Source organism: Cygnus atratus, chromosome 2 (genome assembly GCF_013377495.2).
Source record: "Cygnus atratus isolate AKBS03 ecotype Queensland, Australia chromosome 2, CAtr_DNAZoo_HiC_assembly, whole genome shotgun sequence".
Taxonomy (NCBI): domain Eukaryota; kingdom Metazoa; phylum Chordata; class Aves; order Anseriformes; family Anatidae; genus Cygnus; species Cygnus atratus.
Window position 1 is genome coordinate 16077045 of NC_066363.1, and position 25498 is coordinate 16102542.

Genomic DNA, 25498 nt, shown 5'->3' on the forward strand with positions numbered 1-25498 from the left:
CCCCTACCCTCTGGGGGAGAGTTCAGTATCTGCAATAAACTTGCGTTGCCTAAAACATGCCCAGAACAAGAGGATGCTTTTTCAAAAGAAGCTGGCGAGTTCTCACCGCTGCCTTCAGCGGCTGCAGTTCAGCCAGCTGATTTAATAGGGGACTTCAGTGTAGGCTCTGCTTCCAAAAGAGCAGACCCCCCTTCCCATGCAAAAGGCAACAATCAACCTAGGGGGAAAAAAGTGTTTGCAAACACGACCGTTTCCTTCGAACTGTGAGCCGCACGGCTTTCATTCTCAGCTGGCGCTGCTTTGACAAGCGCATGTGACTATTTAACGTGGTAATTAAATGCCCTGTGCCACCAGCGCTGGCCCCTCTTAGCACTGATCTGAGCGCTCCCAACGGAGCTGGTGCCTGTGAGAGGTGCAGGGAGCAGCACGGTGCAGCCCGAGCTGGGCACTGTCCCCCAGGGCAGCGGCCCCATCCCGAATCACAGCAGCTGCCAGCTCCCTTCAGCTTCTCCAGGAAATGTCTAGCCCAGCAGAAAATGAGAGCTGAAGCAGGAGCATTAACTCTTTGCTTTTCTTTGGGGAAATCCCAGGGAAAAAAAAAAAGTTAATTCCTCGGTCATATCCTGGAAGAGTGGTTCGCGTAAGGGATGTTTAGCGATACGGAGAGACATTTACACTTCCATATGTGATAAAATATTATGATGATTTATTACATGAAGAACCTTTTGATTATATTTAATGAGCTCCCATTATACCCATTTATTAGAAGACAGTCCTCATTAAAATAATTTCCAGAGTTAAACTGGAAACATTATTAGACATATTGGGGGATATAGAAGTGTCATATATGGGAAACGAATGTGTTCACCTGAATGTGAAAGTATGGGCATCCTATTAGATGTGAGGAAGGCAATAGACAGCAATCATTCAGCTTCCCAGACTTAAATTTTAGCTCTGGTCAATGCTTATTTTCGGGTACTGCATTATTTCTGTGAACAGCCTTGTTTTCACATTAAGAAATATGTTAGCTAAGGTTTGGAAGTAAAAGGATCCCAGCTGCAAGTGGATAAGCAGAGTTTGTAGTAGATGTTAATTCTGCAGCCTGAAAATAAACGATGGAAGGGTTTTTGTCCCAGGGAAGCAGAGTGACAGCTTTGTGCCTGGCTCTCAGAGCACCTTGGGCTTCTCTCAGAATGATTTATTTTTCACTTTACTCTGTATTTATTAAATGCTTTGTATGATGCATTAGAAAAGCTGGAAACAGCAGAAAAATCCATTTTCCTCATGCACTGCAGATCACCAGCTACAGGAACACTTTGAAACCCAGCGTTACTGGAGCAGGGGTGAGTGTCAAACATACTTTTGTTTCCTGAGTTACACAAGAAGGGAAAACTCATTGAAATGTTTGCGTATTTATGCTGGACAGGACAGCCTGAAAACTTGGTTTAATGACACAAGAGGAGTTTAATGTAATTTAAAGACACTGATCAGTAATCACATTATAAAGAAAGTCGTGGGTTTTTTTCCTACTTCCCCAGCTCCCACTGACTTCATTGTCCACTGCTGTCAATAGGAATGAGTGCACTGTGTCTGCAGTGCTGAGTCTGACATTTTAATGAGCCGAAGTACAGGATTTGAGCAGCACCGAATACCTCAGGCTCTATAGATTACACAGATTTGGGGGAGTGGGAGAGGAAAAGAGAGAGAGAGGGGGGAAAAAACACTCTTTTTTTGGCTAGCTCTACACCAACTGGAGTTGAGAGAGACATCAGCAGGTGATAGGATCGGATCCAAGTCTGGAATTTTTCCTTCAAAATGCCTGTAAAAGCCACAGCTTGCAAAGGGGCTGAATAAAACATGAGGAGAAACATTGTGCCTGCCTCATTTCTACTGTGAAGAGAAACTAGTGGTGGAACTGGGGTGCCACTTCCCTGGTGTCTTTAGTAGGTGCAGTCCCAGAAATCACAGCTTGGCCACTCCATAACTGGCCAACAGATGCTCTCAATACACTGGAAAGCTTATTTGAAGATTCCTTTAATTGTCTCACAACTATTTTTTTCTAACAAAAGTATTGCACTTGAACCACACAGTGCCTGGACATTGGTTTCATTTGGAAAACAAATAATTACAGTGGATGCTTGTGCTATACGTGTTAGACAGCCATGTTGCAGTACAACTTGGAGCACCTGAAATGGAGCACCTGAGTTGTCTGTGTGGTCGTGGAACCACAAGTGACGTCCACAGGCTGACCCAAAGCGTCCAAGATAGGTGTTGAAAGGTGGGAGGTGTGACCTCACCTTGCCTGCATCAATTTGAGTGGGAGGTGAAGGGATCTATGCTCCTCTCATGAACCACCTTTTCATCTGTAAGGTGAAGTAAATTTCTTTGATGGTCTTTTTTTCTTTTTTTTTCTCTTCTTTTTTCTCTTCATTTTTTTCCCTTTCCCTTCCCTTCCCTTCCCTTCCCTTCCCTTCCCTTCCCTTCCCTTCCCTTCCCTTCCCTTCCCTTCCCTTCCCTTCCCTTCCCTTCCCTTCCCTTCCCTTCCCTTCCCTTCCCTTCCCTTCCCTTCCCTTCCCTTCCCTTCCCTTCCCTTATCCCTGACACCACGGTGCCAGGTGTGTAGGATTTTCCTCTCCATAGCCCCTGGGATGGTCCTCCCATTAGAGCAGTGTATGTGTATCCTGCCTCTCTAAAATAGTTTCCCTCCATTGCTTCATTTCCCAGAGGGCGATCAGCTGCCATGGGTTAGGAGAAACATTTTGCCACTATCACCTGACTTAATTTGGGTTTCATCTCCAGGAAGACTGCAGGGTGATGAAACCACCTTGCCACTGCTGACATGCTGCCAGTGGTGCAGGGATAACCGACCGTAGCCAACTCTCCCTTCTTGTGTCCTGGCTGTGCTCGACAAAGCCCACGCAAAGCAGGCGCTGTGCCTCCCAAGCTGTACGAGCCTAACGTAGGACAAGTTTCTGGTTATGATGCACATTATTTTTATACCCAGAGCAGTTTTGTATAGGCCAAGGGGACTTCCACGACCACTCTGGGCAACTCCCAGCTTCTGATACTTCTCACCGTTCAAAGCGGTGTGTCTTCACATAACACACATTTTTTCCCGTCCGCAAATTCATCCCATTACATCTAATCTTATCCCAAAATGAGCCACCCTTGGTGTTTATAGCTTTCGAATACTTGCGGAGGGTTATCATATCCTCCTCCTTTAGTCATCGCTTGGGCAAGCTGCTTGTGCTGAATTCTTTCAGGCTTTCCTCATCCAGCCGTTCCCTCCCACCTCTCGCTCGTGGGGGTGTCCTCTGAAGGCTCTCCGGGCTGCCTGCAGCACCCCAGGCCTGAGGAGCACAGAAACGATGCCAAGAGCCCAGGTGCATGCCCCTTGCCTGTCCCCAGCACGTCCTCACCCTGCCAACCTCTGTGGGCAGCCCCAGATCTTGTCCTCTTCTGCACTGCAGCAAGGGGACGTTAACTAACGCACCTGCTGTCAGTGGCCTGCTTTCCAGATTTCTCTGTCCTTTTGATGAGCAGAGTTTGGGATTATTTCCCCCAAATGTCTTAACTTCACTTTTCCCAGGCACAGTCTAATTTTGTTTAACAAACACCCTTTCTTTTTCCAGCCTACCTGGTCACACAGGCAGGAGCCGCAGCGGTCGCCAGCTGACCCACGTGGTCATGCAGGGTGAGGATTTCCAACTCCTACAGTGACCTGCAAGGTGCCCCTGGGTCCTCAGGGGAGATGATCAGGGGTTATTTCCGCGCAGTTCTTTGAGATTAGACACAAAAAGGAACGTGTCCTGATTTTTAGATGTTGAGCGCTTGTAGTTTTTCCACCAGTGATTCCGGCCATCCCACTGCCTAAAGAACGGAGCTCTGGGCATGACTCGACCGAGAGCAGAAATGTTCACCACTCTTGAATTTCACCTCTGAAATTACTTTTGCGGAGGTGACCGAATTTCAGTGATTTTGGAACCGCTTGCAGGCATGTGTGTGCATTACTGCGTGTGTGCCTGTTCTGGTTTTGGAGACAGAGACCAGGCAGAGGGGCACTGGTACTCCCCGAGAGCACAGGGGGGAAGAGAGGCGTCACTGGGAGCCTGTGGCCTTGCTTGGGAGTGGGGGGGCTGTGCTTCAGCCAGCAAGCTGTTGCATATTTTCCTTCTTCAGAAATAGCCTGAACCGTCTCACACCTCCATAAGCTGCTTTCCAGGAGGTGACCTGCTTTCCCGAATCCAACCATTTAATCAAACTGGGCTTTATTTTTTCATTCTTTATGTAAAGTTACTCCTGGTTCACAAACATTTTCAGCAGCTGTTCTTAGCCTTTCATCATTGCACCTCTTGCTTCCTCGGTGCTTTTTCCCACTTGACAACGGAGGCATCGTGTCTGCCAACACGAAGGGAGCATTCTTAATTTCACTGCCGTGAGCCTTTAGAAAACTGGCTCTTCAGCAGAGAATGGCTTACGTTTCACTAGACTGCAAACGATCCTGCAAACTCATATTTACTAAGTCAGACTTAATCCGTGGAAGGTTTCCCACACCCAGCTGTCTGGCACCTGGGCAAGCAGGGCCAGCTCCACAGAGAGGCTGACGTGATGTGACCAGCCTGCAGATGACACAAAGGAGTCACACATGCACGTTCCCCCCGCGTCAGCCTTCTCCCTTCAGCTCTCCCCCTTCCAGCTTCTCCAGCACGCAGGGGAAGAAGGTCGTCACATGGTCAGCACCAAATGGCTGGGGAGATGACCTAGAAGAAAAAGGCTCCGCAACTCCTCATGCTGGACATCACACCCAAATCTCTCCACAGCTCTAACTAGTGTTACAGGGTAAAGGCAAGTCCGTGCTGCCTCCACCAGCTCTGCTTCAGCACGAGAGCAGCCAGGGCTGGTGCGCCTTGTGCAGAGCCACTAGTGGAGCACCAGGTGTCTTGGGGTCCTTCAGGGAGGGAAGGAGGACCTTCAGCTCCTGCACAACATTAGATGGGAAGGTGAGGCGTCCTGCTGCAATGGCAGGGGTTCAAGGCAAATTTCCCATGTATAGCCCTGGGTTACTGGGAAAACTTAAGCACCTGTAGCAACAGTGGGATTCCTCTCTCTTCACTCAGACTGCCCTAGTGGAGTCATACACCCTGGGCTCCTTCAAAGTCAGTGGGGGAAGGGAAAAAACCTTTGGATACAGTTCACTTGGTTTACCTACCTCTTTACAGATGAGACAATTCAAATACTAGAATCCAGCAGCTGAGCTCAGTAGAGCTCTGCTGGCTACAGATCTCACCCATGGTGAATGCTTCTCCAAAGCATGGAGCCATGAGGTGGACTCAGATGCAAACATCTCTCAAGTCTGAAGGCTGAAAATGAACAAAAGAAGGGGTAGGCAGGGCATCGCAGTGGTCACAGTGACAAAGCCATTTATAGCTGGTTCCATGCCCTCTCTTATCTTACCCATTCCTGGTCACCTCCTCTGTAGGCAGGAATAAAAGCTGAGGAATTATTGGGCTTTCAGCTTCAGCAAGTGCCACAAAAACTGAGGAGAGGAGCCCGAATGATGTAGCTACCCTGGCTTTCAAGTCTGTGCTTACCCAACACCAGAACCAGGGGAAACAGCCCTGAGGCATCCTTTTGGTGGGCTGAAAGCCAGTGCATGTCCCCTGATGTCAGTGCAGTGCTGCGCCCAAGCTAACAAATCCAGGGCTTATTAGCTCAGGTGCAATGCCAGCAAATGCGTCAGTACTGCCTTCAGACCCACACTGCCATGTCTGTGCAACACAAGGCTGCACCTTGTGCTGTTACCAGCTCCCCGCGCATGGGCAGCTCTGGGCTGCTTGTTTCAGGGTGTATATGGCTCATAACCACTGCTTGCTTCAGGCTAAATGTGCAAGGCTCACCTCCCTCTCACTTCTATATACACAGTAATAAACTCCATAAATAAGTCATAGCAAATGAGAGAGAAGAAAGTCCAAGCCTGGTTTGGTCACCCATTTGGATCTGTGCTTTGGGAATGAGCAGACTGCCAAAACCCCATTCTTGCTGCTTCCTTCGGGGTGAGTGGCTTCACCTTGGCCACAAGCATCCTGTCCCCCTGCCTGTCCACATCTCTTCCAGTGCACCACATTTGTCCCACCACTTCTGCCCTCCCTTTACACTTGCCTATTTTTAGCCTTCAGATTTCTGGAGACACCCGTGCCTGTACCTCATTACCTCTGCTAGGAGGTTTTTGGGACATGTGTTGCTCTGCCATGCATGCCCCTGAGTGCCTGATGCTCTCAGAGAAGGAGTTGGACTTGGTCAGCCTTGCTTGAACTGAGGGCTCTCATTTCGACCTCACTCTCTTAGTTCTCATGTCCTAGACAAGGTACTAAAAGGCATCTCACAGGTTGAAATTGTTGTGGTCCCAAAATACTTTCAAGAGATATAATGTCCATATGTGAAAACACACACTGTCACCAGTGCAACATGACAGGAATACTGCTGTTGGTTAGTCCATTTAGTCCTTTCTAACAGCTTTCCCATTGCAACGTGTGAAGCACTTGAGTATTGTTACTACTCAAGTATAAGTTACTTGAGTAAGCACATGAAGTGCTTAAAAATAATAGTTTTGTGTGTGTGATGGGGAAATAGTTTTGTGTGTGTGATGGGGACCAGTTTCTCTGCGAACTGCTGTGCTGCTATGATCTGGTTGTGGAGTAAAATCCCCCCCAACAGCTCTGTCGCTGGCCACCTGCAGGAGGAGGTATTCAGCACCAGCCCTGCTCTGAACCCAAGCCCCACACGCCAGCAGGCGTTTCGCTCTCTCCTTTTATCGCCTCAGCCGAGCTGACATTTCCTGCACATTTCCAAAGCTTGTGGACATGAGGGTGCCATGGGGTGAAGCGGCTGGGAGGTGGCAGCAGTTGGGCACAGGGAAGCATGACCCGGCTCGGTTTGGTGAGGTGAGAGGTGCCTGTCAGGATAGGGGGTGACCTCGCCAGCTCTCCTCGAGCAACTCTGGGAAGAAGGGGGGAAGGAAAGAGGACAGCAAGTTCAGAGAGAGCCATCTGGGAGCCTGAGAGCCACGGCTGATCCGTGCCAGGGGCAAGCCACCGCTCTGCCCGCCAACGTGCCAGATATCCTGCCAGAGCAGGCAGGACGGAGCCACCAGAAACATGCACTCATGGGATGGATGGAGGAGGGCTGTGTGGGTGTACAGAAGTGCCTCGCTGCAGCGACCCACGCTCATCACAACCTCTCTGAAGCCCTGACCAGCCCAAACTCCCAGCTGGGGCAGGAGAGGGGAAGCGAGGCCGTGCTCCCCGGCCCCAGGAGCCTGCTCACACTGGCTACCAGACGAACAGCCGGCACGGGGACGTGCTCACGGGCCCACATAAAGCCCCCTCGCCTCGCCCTCAGGGCCCGCTGTAGGGCCGCCGCCCCGAGGGGGAGCCGGGGCGCGGGGCCGGCCATGAGGCCGCGGGCCGGGCTGGGCGAGGCGGAGGTGCCACCTGCCGGCCGCGGGGCTCCATGGCAGCGGGCCCACGGGCTCGGACCCGGGGCTCGGCCCACGGCAGGGCGGCCGGCCCCCGAGGCAGCGGGTTGCCGAGGGCCCAAGGGCGCCGGGAGGAAGGGGAACCTCACAGGAGGCCCCAGAAATATGGGAGCGGCGCCAGGGGCTGTGAGGGCACCCAGCCATTTCCCCCGTCTCACTGCTGCACCTCAGACTCGCAGCGTGTTTTTTTGTGGTGTGGTTTGGTTTGGTTTGGTTTGGTTTCTAACCATGTTTTTTTGTGTGCCTGAGGTGCAGAGGAGGCGCGGTGTCGGCGCCGTGCGTGTGGTACAGCCGCTGCTCATCTGCCTGCATGAGGTCCTGTGACCATGGCTCACATGGTGTGGCGTGATGGTGAAACAAGAACAATCTGCCATTAAATTCAAACGAGGCTGGCAGCCTTCTGCTGCTGCTTAATATAAAATGGAAACACATTTTAGTCACTCAGTGCTGGCATTTCCCCAGCAGTTTTTCCTTGTCTCTCCCCTTCCCAGAAGGTACGATCGTTATCCCATCTACCAGGGGCATCTTCTCATTAGCAGGCATCCTCGGCCTGCCTTCCCTGGGCTCTGCTGTCCTCCCCACACACAGCTCGGTCCCTGATCTGGAACATGCTGCTTTAAGGGGTTTAAACATTTCTTAATGAGTTTGGCTAAGCGAGGGGAAGATTTGGTGGATACCATTTGGGGGGAACAAAGCAATAGAAGACTTGCTGAGGACAAGTGAGGATGCTGCACGCACTGGTGTATTCCCAGAAGGTCCACTTTTACACTCAGTCATATCCAACATGGGACATCTTGCTTTAGAGACATACGTGGAATCAAATCTGCTGCTACCAGCGTCTCACAGACCACTGCCTGTTCTGTGTTATTGTAAATGAGGCAGCTGCAGGAAGATCCTCAAACGCAAAAATGCATGTGCTTCTGGCACTCAGTCTTGAACACCAGCAAGTAGGGTTTATTGGAAAAGGTGGTACCTTATTTGACGAACCTATGCAGGCTCCTCAGAAACCTCACCTTATGAAGTCTTTGCACATATTTTATGGACAAACTGTAGCTCTTCTTCTGCAGAATGTACTCTGTCCAAACTAGTAGCAAAACATATCCTGGTGACCTTACTGAGAGAAAACAAAATATTTAAAAAAAAAAAAAAAAAAAGGCAAAAGGATTTTATATTTGCTGGTCAGTACCCCAGCTGTCAGAGGTCTAACACACTCTGCTCTCCTTGCCTGTGCACATTCCTGCTCCCCTGCACACAACACACACCCAGGCTTTTGCCTGCTTGCTGGTGTGCACCACCTGAATAAGGAAGCAGGGAGCCTGTGGAATCCTATTTTCTTGGGTTTGGTTAATTATTTTTCCCCAATGGCCCAGGCAATGAGATTGACTTGGTGATGGTTCAGAGGATCTCATCTTCACAGGTCATTCCTGGAGGGCTCTAGCTTGTCTCTCTGTTGTTCAGGCTCTGGACTCCCAAAGTTTGTTCCCGTGCTCTGTAATTTTGGTGTAATTTAGGCCAGTTTTTCTGTGCCTCACAGCACTCAAGAGTGTTGAGTGTTGCATCTGCTTTTGCAAAGTTCACCTTGCAAATCTTAATTCATCCAGTAATCATGTGTTGGCAGAATGTCTGGCTCTATCTAAACCAAAAAGCATTATAAAAATTAAGTCTATTTTGCTGGAAATCTTGATTCTAAAGTAAACCAGAGGCTCCTGGATAAAGGCAAACCCCAGGCTATTTCTGGTAGTTTTCTTTTTGCAAAGTGTGCTAAACTGCTTAGTTTTTACTCCTCTGGTGTGGTACAGTGTGGCACAGTTCTGCTTCTGGTCTGCAGCCAAATTTTAAAAATCCTTTCTGAACTAGAGAATCATCTTTCCCAAATCACTAATAAATCACATAGAAAGAATCAGGGAAAAAAAGAAAAAAAAAAAAAAAGAAAAGTTTTAACTGTGCATTAAGACACCAGCAATCATACTCCTGAAAGAAAAAAAAAAAAAAAAAAAAGGCAAGATTTCAATGAAATGAAGGTAGCAATCAGAGTTGGAAAAAGGAAAACTATTAGAACTAGTTTAGATTTTTCTTGGAAACTACTTGCATAAATGACTGAAGTTCAAAAAGCTCTAAAAGTAAAAGAATAAAATATTGCCTGGGCCCCCATAAATAAGCCAAGCCAAATCAATTACTTTTCTCTCTATAAGTCATGAGCAATTTATAAAGCGCAGAATGAACAATGATTTCTGTGAGAACAGAGGCACTTATAATAAAGTGTTACCACTTCAACAACATTATTATATACAGCATCCAATTTATGGAGCTGGGAAGCAGGAACCTTTCTTTGCAGTAAGTTGCCATTACCGAGAGTAGCGATCATATCAAGGCTACTATATGTTTATTGGCTGCATAAAGACAATTAATAACCACACAAGTAAACAGTTACCAGTTTGCATAGTAAATACCTAAATTAAAGGGATTAAATATGAGTGCTGCTATCACAGCTCAAGTGGCTCAGCAATTGCCGCAGGAAAACTGATGTGCTGATTACTGCAGCCTGGAACCAGGGGCTGCAGAGGGGGAGACCGAGCAAACACAGCCCCCTTGGTAAGTGCGAAATTGAAGCCAAGCAGCTTCAACTCTAAGTTAATTCCTCAGGCATGAGCCAGCATTATGGAAAATGGGGACACGACAGGTTGCTTTCTCCTCCCTCCCCTTGCTTTCCCAGCATTGCACATTGTCCAGGACTTTTGTCTAATTCACTCGGCTGGTGGTCAGGTCTGTGTCCAGGTCCCTGCAGAGGAGAGAGCAGAAGTTTGGGGGGGTGCAGGTCATGTTTGTAGCATTGGCATCAGCAGCCAGGCTGGGTAACCCCTCACGGCCTCTTCCAGCTTGGTTGGGGTGGTTCAAGTGAAGCCCTTGGTTGGGGCTTCAAATATGCTATTTGAAGTTTTCTTCAAATGCCCCAGTTGCTTATTGTGAAGAGAGAAGACAACAGAACTGTTCCTTATGCGTAAATATCGTGTCTTTTAGCAACAGGATGTAAGAAACTTGTCCTTGCTGTGGAAACATATTCCTGCTCTAGCCTAAGGGGTGACACCGAGCAGGAAGGATTTACAAAGCTTTGTACAGGCTGCGCTGTAGGGTCTTGCCAAGAGAAACTGGTGCTTTCTGCTGTTTGTCGGTGAGTCGGGACTGCATATGAACCTCGAGTCTTGGGGCTGCCCTTACATTATGACTGTGGCTGTAGAAGCAGGATGGGGCCATCTTTGCTCCTTGGGCTTAGGGAGAGCACAAGATTTGGGGTGGAAGAGTGTGAAGATGCAGCCCCTGCTGCAGATCTTGTGTGCCTGCCTTGGCTGCTGGGCACCTTGCATGGGTTTCCTGAGGAACTGAGGGCAGGGAGCACACGAAGGCAAAGCAGCCCAGCTGCAGGAAGGATGATGATGTGCATGCAGCGCGTGGTGCTCCCTCCTTTGCCCCCTTTGAGTGCAGAGGAGCATGCAAGAGGGCTGTCCTCCCATGAGACAGGGCTGCCAAGTCCATGGCCGATGAAATACTGCCCCTTGACCATGTATCCCCATCCCCAAGTACCACAAAAACAAACTGCACAAGCTGTTGGTACAGAGCAGGGCTGGGGGCTGCCAAAGGGGGAGTTTAAAACCACGTGCAAGTTGCAGAGCAACTGCAATGCCTTGTGAACAGCAAAACAGCACCTTTGGTAAATGAGGAGTGCTTGCAAGAAGCCAGCACAATGTGTATGCTAAGGCTTAACATGAAGAGGAAAAATAGGAAAATATTTCAACTCTTTTTGTTGTGGTTTTTTTTTTTTTTTTTTTTTGGTAATACTATTATTATAGGGTCAGGACACTTTGCTTAGAGAAAAACTAATGCTGTGACTACACTACCCCAGTACAGATACAGGATATAGCAGAACTTAGCCGCAGATCCAATGCAAATTAGGAAACTAGAAAGGTTAGGAATGTTCATCTGTGCATGGTAGCATCCTGGGCTCATATGATCTGCCACATGCTGCTGCCCCCTGAGAGGCAAAGGGGACCCTGTACCCAAAAGGGATTCCCTGCAGCATCAGCCATCAGCTGCCAGCACTCCCAGCACTGGGAGAGCAGAACAGTGAACAGGGGCCTCGTGTTTGAGCGATGACCTGGGTGTGCAGGCTGCTTTCTCCTATTTCTGGGCTGTGATAAGCTATTCTGCTCCCACCAGAGCACCACAGGCTTTCAGAAGAGTTCAGAATCAGCTTTCACCATACTACACGTGGGTCCCCAGCTCCTGCACCACTAAATACATGTTTGTGAGACTGGTGGTGTACAGAAACAAGCCTCCCAAACTGTGAAAATTAGTTTTTAATCTCCGCTACCTCCCTTCCATCTTCCTTCCTCTTCTGGCTAAAGCATATGGGCTGCAAATTTTTCAGACAATGTTTTATTTGCTGTTTTGGCACGCTAATGCGTTCTAGTGTCCAGCCCATTTCACTGCTAGCAAAGCCTTACATGTGCAGGAATGTTTGTGAAATCGAACAGCTGTATTTTTAAGTCAGTACCCATCAGTTTTAAACCACAGGAGATAAGATTCGGAATCCTGGCTCGAGACCTGGAAGCTGCGAGATCGACAGAAAATCCAGAATGCCCTGTTCAAGGTACTGCCTTTTTCCAAACACAGAGCCCCTCTGCCGGATACTTTGCCTTTGAATTCACCCTAGACATTAAGTGGGGGTCTATCTGAAACAAGCATACAGCATTAAATACCCCAAGCACACAAACAGCTCCCCCTTCCTTCCCCCCTGCCCATGCTGTATTTCCTACACGGGGTTGTAAAATCCATTCAAGACAATTGTAGAGGCCCCTTCCAATTTCTAGCCATAAACAGCATCCCCACGATGGAGAGAAATGGCAGCAAAAATTACAGTATAACCCCACAGTTCTGACTGAGGCCTTGCACTGACTTGCTTTCTACTGTCAGCTTTGCATTTCAGCAACGCGTGTTGATAAATAACAAGTATATTAAGGACAATAAAAATATTTTATTTTCTCCACAGCTTTGAGTTGCTTTCGAAGCTTTCCTTTACAAAGTTAGGAACAAAGCACTAAGAAAGAAGTTGGGTTCTGCTCCAGTTCCAGGAACTGGGACACAAGATACCAAAATGTTTTAAAATTACGGGAACTCCAAAAGCTGACAACACTTAATTATATTTCACTGCCTGCAGGCCTCTGTGCCTGCTGTCACCCTTTTTAGCTGGGTTTCCAAAAGCTTTAGAGGTGGATGTTGCCCTTCAGCAGCACTTGGAGGACTGATAGAGTTTTCAAAAAAAACAGAAATAAATGATGCTACACTGACAGAGGGAAAAACAAGGTCAATCACGCTATGCAAATCAGCTCTGTTAGAGAGAAAATCAAAACAGAGGAACCTGCTACCCTCACAGTATAGATTGAACATGAATAAACAAAACTTAATTCCTGCTTGATTTTATCACCAGAGAGGGTGAAAGAGAAAAATACATAGGTGCAAAAGTACTTAGACAATAGCATGAAGGCAGCAGTGACTTTGGAAACCTCTCAGTGCTTGAAAAAATATCTTGTCACTATAAAGCCCTGCATTTTCAAACTAAGAGTGTTATCTCTTCCGGAAGACATAGTTGAGGATTTCTGAGGAAACAGCAGTATAGGACACTGTATAGGAAGAATCCTGGCTCTAAATATTGTTGCTGCCCTTTTATTGTGTTATTTTCAGTTCTTGACAGAAACCAGTATGAAAAGAAATACACCAGTTCTGAAAATTCACCTGTGATATCTCGCATCAGCTGAACAGTGTTTGTGTGTTTCTGTACTTTTGATTTATTTAGTTAAAGGCTAGCTTAATTTCTTAACTGATCTTTCAGAACAAGACTAATTTTAACTACGGAGTAATATTTACTGCAGACCTTGAGTAAGTTTACACCTTCCACACTTAGGGATCCTACTTCATTCCCTTGGGCCTAGGAGGAGAACTACAAGACCAGCAACAGTCCCCCCTCCAGGTGGTCACTTTTCAGCGAGGCAGGAGGAGTTTCAAATGGCTGCACTGCAGAAGACAACTTACTCATGCTGGCAGGAATCAAAATGTGAAATCCACTAGGCCACCAGAGGGGAACCACACAAGTTGTTATAGAAATGCCAAAAGCCTGGGAAACATTTCAAACAATAATGATTTTTTTTTACTTGATATTTACCCAATATGCTAATTAGCTGAAAGAAAACAGTTCGGACTTCAGTGCTAATTGAAAAGAATGAACACAATGCCACGCTCATTTTCAGTTCAAGTTTTACTCCCAATTGCACAAAGGTTGAAAAGGTTTTTCAAAGGTTGAAAATCAGCATAATAATTTCGGTTTCATGTATAAAACAGGGCAACTCAGAAGATACAGGAGTTGTGTGACTGTTCCAACATGCAGCATTGAAGTGTTGTACAACCTAGTTTTATCTCATACAATATATTTTTTTTTGATTATCTGCTTCCCCAATTATAACTCTGTACAACACCCGCAGACACCTAAGGTTAAAGTATTTTGATAAAATACCATGTTATGGAAGATTCCAATGAATTAGTACAGTTTACAGTACAAAATAATGACAAGTCAGAGCGTCGCTAAGAGTTTATTCAGAAGCTTTTACTTTCAGTTCTTATATCACAAAAGACATGTTTAATGTTTACAACAAGTATTAGAAACTGAGATGTTTTTATTTCTACTGTTATAAAAGTAATGTAGGAGACCGTTCTAAGCCATCTTCAAAATGCAGACCAATCTTTTTTTGTATATAAACTGTACACAAAAAACAAGGCACTATACATTTTTGGATATTAAAGTATAAAGGTTGATTCGCATAGTTTCTCAAGAAATCCATGCTATAAATACAAACGCTTTGTTCAGTTTAGCACCTGAAGCAGCACTGAGAACAATTCATTACCTATTGCAAAGAGAAACTTTTCAGAATGCATAAGAGATACATGTTGGTGGTATAGCTAATTCAGTACAAGCAACTGCCATCCAGCTACTTTTCTGTATTTTTGACATGAAAGTCTCGAAAGTGAATATATATTGCATTGTTAAATACATACTTGTTCTATGTGTTTATATAAATATAAATTCTTTGTAATCCACAAACTAACAAAATAACACTTTACAAAGAGAACTTCTTCAAAAACAAAATGGCAAGTATTGTATATAGCCAAAGGACAGCTACAGCAGTAGCTCAAGAAACTACTGTTTAAGTGCATAGGAGAGCAGAGCTTAAACACATTACCTTTAAGAGTCAAAATCAAATTCCATTTCCAAAGAGTTCTCTTGGCCTTTTATAATATTACACACCTCCAGATAGGTAGTCACTAATAACTTCAGATTATTTCTATTTATTTTGTAAATGTGGGGTACAATTCTGCTAAAGGGCATAGAAAGTGAAAACAGACATCCCTTTAGAGCTCACTCCAATAAACACAGCTTAGAAAAGTCCTTTTGCCTTCTTCAGATTAACCTGCTTCCAAGATGGCAGTGCATTGTACTCTTCTCTCGTCATCTCTAATGCAACCTGCATTTAAAACAAGAGGATACGCTATTAGTAAGAACACCTACATGTAGCAAAACTGCCAAATGACTTAACAGCAAGGGTAGACATACATGCACAGAGTAACAGTGCACCCCTTCTCTCCTTACCTCGAAGTCCTCATCTGAAAGATAAATTTCAAGCTTCAGTGGATCAACTCCCTCAGGTAAAGGCCTAGCCAAGAGATCTGCTAGTGGATACACAGTTTTACACAGCTTGGCCAGCACATCCTCTACAAGGATTATCTGATTAGAAACATCGGCATCCTGTGGGGAGAAAAGGGAAAACAGTAAGTTCAGGATCACAGTACTGAAACCATCCGATAAAAGCAACTGTCTGTAGGTGCCAAGGGATCAACCCATACCACAAAGCTATACCTGCAGATCCACACAGCTTACCAGCCTTTGCCTACAACAATTTCACAAAAACGCCTGTGCTTTGCAGAAGGACATTGTGCACGTTAAGAATCCCAGTTTAAGGCTGAATTCTGTGTTTAGTCATAAAGCCAGCATTTTCCTCCAAGGATGGCTGCAGAAGCAGCAAATGTCATTTGCCTTGAGATCACCCCTCACTGAAGGCTTTTAAAGCAGTCACGTGTAATTCGGTGTGAGTGTGCTTCCCAGATGGGGAAGTCAGTGCTGGAGCAATTCGAGCAGCTGATTCTTTGCATGGCATTTCGCTCCTCAGCTCTTCCAGCTTGGAGGACTGAGCAGAGCTGCAGGTCGGTGCTTGTTCCACAAAGCCGAAACAGCTGTTCTGCTAAACTCTAGCACATCTGTTTCTACGAAATGATTCAGGCACCACTTCTCTCTAGTCCCCATTTTTAACAAAAAGCAGTATTAGAAGTTACATGGAAAACAACTGGAAATGCCTCTGATAGCCACACTACCAGTCAGAATTCAGCTATGTTTTTTGTTTGTTGGTTTGTTTGTTTGTTTGTTTTCCCCTGTGCAGATTCCTAAACTGTACTTAATAGGTTTATCCTCTGGATTTTGGGGCTTGACAGCACAAACCAGCAATGCTACTGACAACACAAGACACACTTACAAGCAATAGGCAACAGTGCATACAATGAAAAGATTTACCATTTCTGTGATCTCTGCAATGTCTTCCCTGTGTTCCCAACTTGGGAACATATTAGTGAAGGTCAGAGGCTCTAGGCCAGCATGAATTAGATAGGATTTTGGGGGCTTCTTAACATTTTTTCCTAAAAAGCCAAAACACAAAAAAGAGAAATTAAAGATTGTACCACATTTTCTGGGGTCACCCACTACACAGAACTACTTTGTAAGTATGTTTAATGGATTGTCTCCTAAAAAGCTGAAGTAATTTAAGGCCTTAGGAATAAATTTCACCAGGATGTTTTTTTTTAATCTAGTATGGCATCTTTTAACATATTTTTCAGTATTTTTAAGTAAGTTTTTCACTTGTATCTGACCACAAAGATCAAACGATGTACACTGAAAAAAGAAATCCACATTTTCTTCCTAACCCAATCTATGTCTTATCTTACAAGAACAGAGCGAGAATAGAGCAAGCAATCTGGTCTGAAATTAGTCAAATTCAGGTAAATAAAACCTCCTAATATGCTCAGCAGAAGTGTCCTGCCAGCAAATCAAACTTAAGCTTGAAGGCTTAAGTAAGAATGTGTAATTGCCCTTAAATCAGGATGCTGACATCATTTTGTTACTACAAATTCAAAGGAACAGGATCTGAAGAATACCAACGGTATTGCAATAGCTGGTTGGTAATTACTGGTGATCTTCAAAGGCAGTCCCATTTCTATAAAACAGGTACGTGTGTACACTACATAGGACATGGCAATAGCCCTGACTGGGAGAGATGCCCTATCAGAGAAGTAGTTGAAGTCATTACACCCAGTACAGCAGAATAAAGGCCCTGTTGTTGGTCGAATTAATTCATACGACACGGATTCAAAAGCACTGATAAACTCCAAATGTTACTGGAAAGAGGCAGACAAAACGGTTAGTGCTGGGAGGAGCTACTGTTCTAAAAACTCTTATACCTTCATCTTAGCTGGATTCAAACTCAATCAAATCGTATCATTCTTTCAGACAGGAGATGGAAAATCTGAACATGTTGCTAAGTCCAGAATCAAAGCAGTATTGCTAACAGAGCAATATTACACCAACTTGCTTCTGAAGGCTGTAACTTCATGCAAAATTCTACATTCGGTCTCAGAACATCTTTACTACACTAAGATTTCCTCAAGAGTATACAAATCTACTAAAGATGAGCTTGCTTACTGTAGCCACCTACACTTCATTTGTGTGGGCTACGAAGTGTGAAGATCAAAAAGAACAGGGCCACCTACCCACTGCCAGGGAGCACCCCATGGAACTGATGTAACACCTATCCTGAATGCAAAGAGAGAGCCTGGCTGGACATCATTGTTCCAGTTAGTTGGCAAAACCTGAACATAACAGGTTTGGCTTAACATCAGATATTAGTAGCAAACTGTTCAGAGAGAATATGTTAGCACGAAACTCTGAACACTAGAGATAAAAGCTCTGTGGAGTAGTCAAACAAATGTATCAGAATGTGAATGTTTTAACTACACAATTTAGACAGATTTATCATCTCCCACGTAAGTCCTCTCTTCCACATATTTATTTTCCCCTATGGTTTATTTGTTCATTCTACCATGAACGATTCAACAAGTACTTAAAAACTTTGTGTTCAAAAAATTCTGCTCTAATTGAACTGCTCCAGTCTCAGTAATTTAACCAAGAGATAAAAGGGAAGTAGCATTTGATAATGGTCCAGTATAGGTGTAACCCTCTGGTAAGACTGACTTCATACATAAGCAGAAAAATATTTTCATTGCATGAACTCTGCCCTCATCACAAGCTGATCTCCTCAGTAAAAATCCGTAATGGTCACACCAGATTCTTCCCTCTCTTAGCTGTCTGCGGCTCAGCTCTCCAGACTGCTGATTTAGCAGATAAAAACACACAAAAAATTTCAATACATTTTGACAAGTTAAATAAAATTTATGCACAAGGAGAATTGATAAGGTATATTCCAGGGGTATTCAGAGTTGCTAATCAATCTTTTTCATATCATCATGTAGTTAAAGCCAAGAAAAAGAAAAAAGTGAGACAGAGGACAAAAGAAATGGAAAGAGAAAAATAAGAGAAAAGTCTTTTAATGCTTCTGATCACTCTTCTACATTCTGATAGTCAAAATATTTGCAACATTGGTATCTCCTGGTGTTTATTTTCTCCACCTTGATAAGTTAGTCAGCCCCGATAGCCTGATACAATGAAATTTTGAATTGGTTGACAGAATAGCCCAGTGGCAGATCATGAAAGGACCAGCAAAACAACACAGCTTGAACAGTGAAAAACTGCCAAAGATCATGTTCTGTGACTGTGACATCAACTTTGCAATTGACATAATGCAAACAGAATTGGTTTTTTAAGAGTAGCAAACTTGCTCTGTACCTATCCAACCACATAGCTCCAAGCTCTTGAGAACAACCCCAAGGCAAAGAGGGAAAAGCCATCACTGCTGCAAAGTTATGGCCAGGGGCTAAAAAGTTAGTAGCCAGAAAAAAACAATGATATGTATGCTAAACTTCAGACCCATGAGGACTCACTGAGGAGCTTTCCACTGTGCAAACTCAGACGCAGCAAAATTATCCCAGTGCAGAAGGTAGGTGTTAATCCATCTTCCCATCATCTAACTCAGTGATGTTCAAGCAATGTGGGAAAGTATCCAAACCTCAGCATGTGTATCAGATTCCAGCTTTGCTTGGGCCAGAAAATACGATTTCTTTACCAGAAGATGACAGCTCTACATGAGGAATACAGACTGGGGGATTCTTCCCTCTCTCTCACCAGCCTGCTGGGCAACTCTAGGCACTTCATTGTACAGGCTCTGTTCTTCTGTGCTGACATTTGCTTCTGCTGTGAAGACCACTGTATGAAATGATCTCAGAGACACATCTTATTGCTCCTCTGGACTTGCAAAAAAAAAAACTGGGGGGGATGTAGGAGGAGAAGGAAGTAGCTAGCTTCTTCTTTAGGAATTTAGCAGTCACTGCCAAAGACTTTTCCAACTACTACCTTGTCTTTAGCACCCCATTCCTAAAAACCTGCTGTTTTCGATCAGAAGGTGAACTACACAGGTTAGTAATATAGTCTCATAAGGATCAAATTTCAGTGTCTCCACTACTGGTTTTCAGCTATCTCCTGCCAGGTATTACCAGTTCCCCTCAGTGACAAGAGCCAGCTGAACAGAAACACAGCAATTGCTCCTGCTCTTATTGGACATGCTTGGGAAGAAGCGACTGGCTTTATCCTCATAATGGTGGAATCCAGCAAGGATATCGTTTTCTCTCTTCAAACATACCAATGTCCATGTGAGAAGATGACAGTTGCCAACAGCTGTGTCACAAGTTGTAAAGCTTTTGCTACAGAAAAAAAATCAGTATCATCATGAGGTCTCAAGGTCTCTAAGAGATACGCCTTTCGTTGCAAAAGGACATAGTTTGCACCAATTAAGGCCTAGCAACTTATTCACAGTGAGAATTGCTCTGAACTAACAGAACGTGGCTGTTACTGTGCCTTCTTCCCTGGACAGTACCCCCACACCTTTCTTTGCTCATCCGCCACTGGAAGTTGCAAGGTCTGTTTCCAGTCTCACGTAACCTTAGATGAAATGAAAGGAAAGCATTACAGTGTCCCAGGGAAACTACACTAGTGCAGAAGAGAATCTGGTCAGAGTACCCTTACATGATCATCAACTGCAGCTTGAATCACTGCTCACTGAGCAGCAGTAGCTCTGCCTTATAGAAATTAATCTAGGAAGCTACTGAGAAAATGCCTTAGCTCTGTGCTCCAGCTTTTCCAGCAGCCACCTGTTTCTGTGTGAGACTTGTTCTGGATCTTCAAAGACTTTCCATCTGTCCCACTAAATCAAAACCCAGTTACATCAGCAAACAGTATTTTCCTTCAGTCTTTTGACACACAGAAGCTTATGGAATCGAAGAAGAGCTAGACAGAAAGCATCAGGTTTAAGCAGCTCCGTTCTCAGAATCCACTTTTAAAAATCTGATGTCTGAACTATGCTCCCACAATGAGGGCACAGAGGGGAAAAAAAGCTTTTCAGAAATGGGTCACCAGAGTAACGTGGCAACTTGGGAATAATGCCATTACTGGGCAAATGGTTTGCTAATGAAGAGCGGAGAATGTACTTTCAAATACACTTGTGCTTATCAACACCATTGGGGGAGCACCTGAGCGACTACCTTGGGACAGCAATGCGTGGAAGGGCACGACGCACACAGAGCAGCCAGGCACAGCAATCTGTTACCTTTGCAGTACTGGAGCACTGTCTCCATCGCGCTTTTCCTGTCTGTAGCCCACCTGATTCGAGCTGATCCAGCAATTTTGTTTTCCACAGGCCACCAGCCTTGCCACAGGTACACTTCATGGTGATTGTCAACAAGGAACAGTGCTATAAAGACAAAAAGCAACAAACCCACCATTAGCCACTTATTAGTTCTCTGAATTCTGCAAACAAATTCAGCCTTACATGTTCGTCAGCATCAGAACAGGATCATTTCAATGCTTACCAATCCCTTTTGTTATTCATCCAGCTGAACTTCAGCTGAACCCAGATTTTCTGATATAAACAAGGTATTTTTATAGCAAGCTTTTGGTATACGTGCACATTTGATTAGTTCTCAGCATCTTTATTGGGGAAAAATTACTTTTATTGCTTAATGCCGTATAAGCATCACATACGCACATTTTCCTGCTATGAATTGAGTTAGAAGTGATTACAGTAACTGAATTGCTGCCCAAGGCACGATACAGTTACCTAGTTGCTTGTTACTGACATATATTAAAACATATACCTGGCTGTGGGGCAGTGTAAAGATCCTCTTGCAAGAATGGCATAGAATTGATGACAGCAGGGTCTCTTGAAGGGTAGACGAACTCGGTGGCTGAGAATTCTCCCGATGAACTACTGAGGCTGAACAGGCGGGGGGTGAAATTAAACTTTCCAGGATCTTGAAAGAACAAAAGATTAAAAAAAAAGATTTCCAATAGAAAATGATGGAGATGAATGTTAAAAAAAATAAAAATCAACTTTTAGAGTGACTGTAAGTTCTCAGTTTTTTGAAAAAATCAAGAAAGATAACCAGATGTCCTGGGGGACTGGCAGCAGCTGTGATGAACTTGAGCTAAAAGGCTGGCTGCCATCAGCTTGAATACGATCCTGGCTACTTGCTATCAGCCGTTTCATAACTGGCTGTTTTGCAGTTCAAGTAAAGCAAGCCCATCTCAGAGTCTACTTTTCAGCTGACAAATTTTTCACTTTGTAAATCAATCCCCCTGCTACCTTTGCTGGCAGTTCCGAGCAAAGACTGGACAAGAATGTATGCAGAACCACTCCCTAATCCCTTCAGAAGAGAAGGAAAATGTGTTGTTAACAGCGTTAAGTGTTGCTCTGTGCTGCTTGAAAACAGAGGGGCTGCAGAAGGGGGAGAGAAGAAAATGAAACACGTTGTGTTCCAGCACTTTCCTTCTGCCTTCTTGAACAGTATTACTCGACTCAGTGGAGGGTGGCTGCTTTTGGGTGTTTTTTTGGAAGCATATCTCTGAAAGGATCATCTCAACTGCTGAGAAGTTCTTCAAAAGCTTTACATTAAATCTCATAGCACTGTAGACCAGCAAAGTACACAGTAAGTCCAAACCCAGAAACACAGGCCTACCTTGCAACATGCAGTCATAGGCCTTTCGATCTCGCCTTCCCAACGCATCCCAGAATCCCAACGGCTCTGACCCCTCATCACATTCATGTATTGTCACCTTGCTGCTGCTGTGCAGCCCTGCTTCCAGCGGACATCTACGAAACACAAAGAAATAGAGTGAACCCAACTTTCCTGCCCCAGTCACCACTACACACACCTGCTGACCCCTCGTATTATTAGAGCCCCAAACCACCGTATAGGTTTGTCATACATTCCATGTCAATAATCTTTTGGAAAATTATGACAAAAATTATCAATAAACAAGGCAAAGAATTTCAACAACCATTCTCATAGCATTTCTGATCACATACCCAAGGAGGAAGAGATGCTTGCATGAATTCACTCCAGGGATTCTCACTGTACAAATTTGTAACTACTGCTGTCCTCACATGCTTTCTTAAATTCATTTCCTCTCCCTTATTCACAAGGTTCATCTCCCTTGGTTCTAATCCTCCTATCAACTGGGCTTTAGTTCGCTACTCAAACATTGAGCATCTCCCTCCAAATGGAAAGACAGTATTTTTGCAACTGTAATTAGTACAGTAGGATGAGTAAGTGCATTTGACGCCAAGTGAAAGTGATCACAGAACATGTGTTTTCCCCATTCCAATGAATAGACTACCTGCCATTCCTCCTCCTCAGCAAGCATGTATATGCTACAATTGTACTCAGAGGACAGCTCTTCTTCATTTTTTCTTTGACGCAGACAATTTTAGTCTGTATAAACATCTCCAAAACATAGGTTAGACACTCACTGTTCTTTTATTTTATTGGCTGCTGTTCTTCCTACGTCCTTGGTGTGAGATTGTGCTTTGCAGCCATGCCACAGGTAGATAAGAGCTTTATTTATATTGAGGACAATCATGGATGTCCGGGAACGCAGGCTGCTGCAGTGACATGCTACTTCAAGTAAGTTTCCTTCATTGGGAACTTCTCCTCGCACGCAATATAGTCTCCAGTCACCTGGAGCAGACAGGAACAGCGCAGCGGTATTATACAGTCATGTGGAACTGAAAATTCAAGACCTCTGCTCTGGAACATTTGTTCTGATACTGGGTGAATTTCACATACTGTACATCTCTATTGTCACAGAATAAACTAGCTAAGCATCAGGTTTGGCTAACATTTCTTGAGAAACTCTGCTGCAGAAAAAAATGCCCTACGAAGCCTTGCTAGTAGAGAGACTTGAAGAGTCACGTCTGCACTGTTATGAGCAGAAGAGTCAAGTTTTTTTTCTGTTGTTCCATACAGGAACAAAAAGGGAAATAAACCGAGTAGTCCTTCTATTCAGCTTCGCTTCCTCTGTGCACCTTAGGCACAGCAGGTCACATTCAGATGTGAGCTGGAACATTTCCAAGCTACATCTGCTTTGAAATTCCCCTACCTTAACTGTAGCATTCAAGGAATATGTTGCAAAATGCAATGAATGGGTAACAAAAACTTAGTTTTGCTTTAGTCACAGAAGAACTGATCATAAAAATGATCTTTTTCCTAGACTATGTAGAAAAGAACATACTGCAAACAGGCACTTTGCTCAATTAAAAAACATCTAGAGCAATTTATACATGTATCAATACAACAAAGTCAGCTTGCTCTTGACTGACAAAATCCACTCAAAGCTCAGGGAAGAAACAAACGACCTTGAAAGCAAGGCAGTCTCATCGTTTTCATGGCATTCATTGCTCTTTTCCATAGAGTATGGAAGTTGAGACTTTCACAATAGGTAAAAAGGGATTTGGGGGCAGAAACTGTAACAGTAATTTACTTTGTGCATTTTCTTCCTCCTCTTCCCTTCTTCCAGCATGCACAATCATTCCTCCTTGGAAGCACTGCAGGAAGCATGGTGGTTCTTTCCCTTGAAGCACTTGTACCTGGAAATTGAAAGCACCAGTACTCATTAAAAAAATGAAGCAAGTATATAGACTTAAAAAAACTACTCCCTGTGGTTTATTAAAATTTATATAGTTGTGGCCAACCTCGAAGATGGCTTTCCTTATTGTTTAAGTTACCATGTATATCAACATGCAATGAGTTTCATATGTGACCTGCATATTAAAAGAAACCTCTATCTGGAATCTAACAATCCAGAGTTTTAGAGGATAAGAAATACCAAATAAACTTTAATTTGGATTAGATTAAATTAACTGTTGTTTGAATTCTTTATAGGACTAGGCCATACTGCCTAATATTCTTTGAAACTATTATGGACATAACATAGGAACTGAAGTAGGTTTAAAATTTGCTGCAAAACTGGCTTATGTGACAACTGCATATTCTTTGCTTATTAAATTTTATATCTAGCTAATCTGCTACAGCCAATCATTAAATCAGCTAGCTTGCACAGCATCCCACGCACTGGGCCAAGTGTATTTGTACATCTGCCCTGTGAACTACTGGCTTACTAGGCATGTTTATACTGCTGTTGAAGAATTAATTACAGCTTTATCAAGGTACTAACTTTAAATCTCCCATTTTGTGTGCTAGTAACACTCAAGCCACAGCAACAGTTAGCTCAGCCTAAAGACAAAGCAAGCAAGCCTGTGCTCTGTCTGATCTAAACTGTCTGTATCTGCAGTTGCTAGAATCTCTGCAAAACAAGGCAATCTCCGCCATAATTACAGAGGAAAGAAATTGAAAATTTGATTTCAAATGTATTTTCATGTCTTAGCCCAACAGAGAGAGTGCTTCTGACAGAGTTCAATGAAACAGAGTGCTTCTGTTCTCAGTGCTGGGAAGACAGTCCTGTTACCTGAATATGTACTGGAAGGAAAGGCACAAATTTCTTTCACTGTGCTTCACCTATCCCTAAGTGGGGAGGAGAGAAGACTTCTTCAGCCATTCCCAGAACCATCTTCTTCATAAGAGGGATTGGGAAATAGCCATCCATAAAGGAGGCTGATGTGTCTCTGGAAGTTGGACTAAAGCTAAAAGTAATTTTGAGGGCTGGCTATTTGTACCTGCAAGGACACCTTAACAGAAAGAGAGCAGGCAAAAAAGATAACCCACGTTTACTGCCAGTGGCCACTTGGGCGGGCAAATCTTACCAGGACTTCCACCCAGGTCTGCAGGAAACTCACCTGTGCTCCTCTCTCTTCATCAAGCTCCACTGTCATCAGTGCTGATGTCCCTTTCTCACTCACTGTGGAGTGTCTTCCTTGCCAAAAGAAATACACACATTTCTCCTTTCCAACAGCCCTTACTTGTTGCTCTCCTTTTTGCCTGCTTCCAACTGTAAAACAGAAAGCACATGCTGAAGAAAGAACACTGGCTATAAATTTAAATAACACGTGGTTTAATCTCATCTGCCAGCTCAGCACTATCCCAGCCAGAACAGGAAAGATAAAATGTCCAACTGGAGGAACATTAGGTCACCAAGCCAGTATAGTGTGCCCTTGTGCAAAGCTGGTATTGTCTCTTCAGGTGGAGGTAAGCCCATGTGGGCCAAAAAGAGCATTAAGGAAGAACTGGTAGTATCTGGAGAAAAATAACTGACAATCACTTAAGCAAATTAGCCTGTGAAATGGTATGTCCCATCATGTTACCAGAAGAGTGCATTATGGCTCATTTTCCACATTACACACTGTTCTTTGGCAG

At 44.4% G+C, this 25498-nt stretch overlaps 1 protein-coding gene across 6 annotated transcripts in view; it reads right to left on the bottom strand.

Moving 5' to 3' along the window:
* Positions 1-13822: 13822 nt before the first annotated feature.
* The window catches only part of SVIL (supervillin), a 137737-nt gene continuing 126061 nt past the window's right edge, over positions 13823-25498 (bottom strand). For all 6 annotated transcript variants that reach the window (XM_035545202.2, XM_050708610.1, XM_035545204.2 and 3 more), the window contains 9 exons: positions 24982-25133; positions 23670-23775; positions 22660-22867; positions 21866-21999; positions 21005-21160; positions 20458-20601; positions 16203-16324; positions 15228-15383; positions 13823-15102 (listed from right to left, as the gene is read on the bottom strand). In XM_035545202.2, the coding sequence (XP_035401095.1) occupies positions 15016-15102; positions 15228-15383; positions 16203-16324; positions 20458-20601; positions 21005-21160; positions 21866-21999; positions 22660-22867; positions 23670-23775; positions 24982-25133 (1265 nt within the window). In that variant the 3' untranslated portion in view covers positions 13823-15015. The remainder of the gene's footprint in view (positions 15103-15227; positions 15384-16202; positions 16325-20457; positions 20602-21004; positions 21161-21865; positions 22000-22659; positions 22868-23669; positions 23776-24981; positions 25134-25498) is intronic.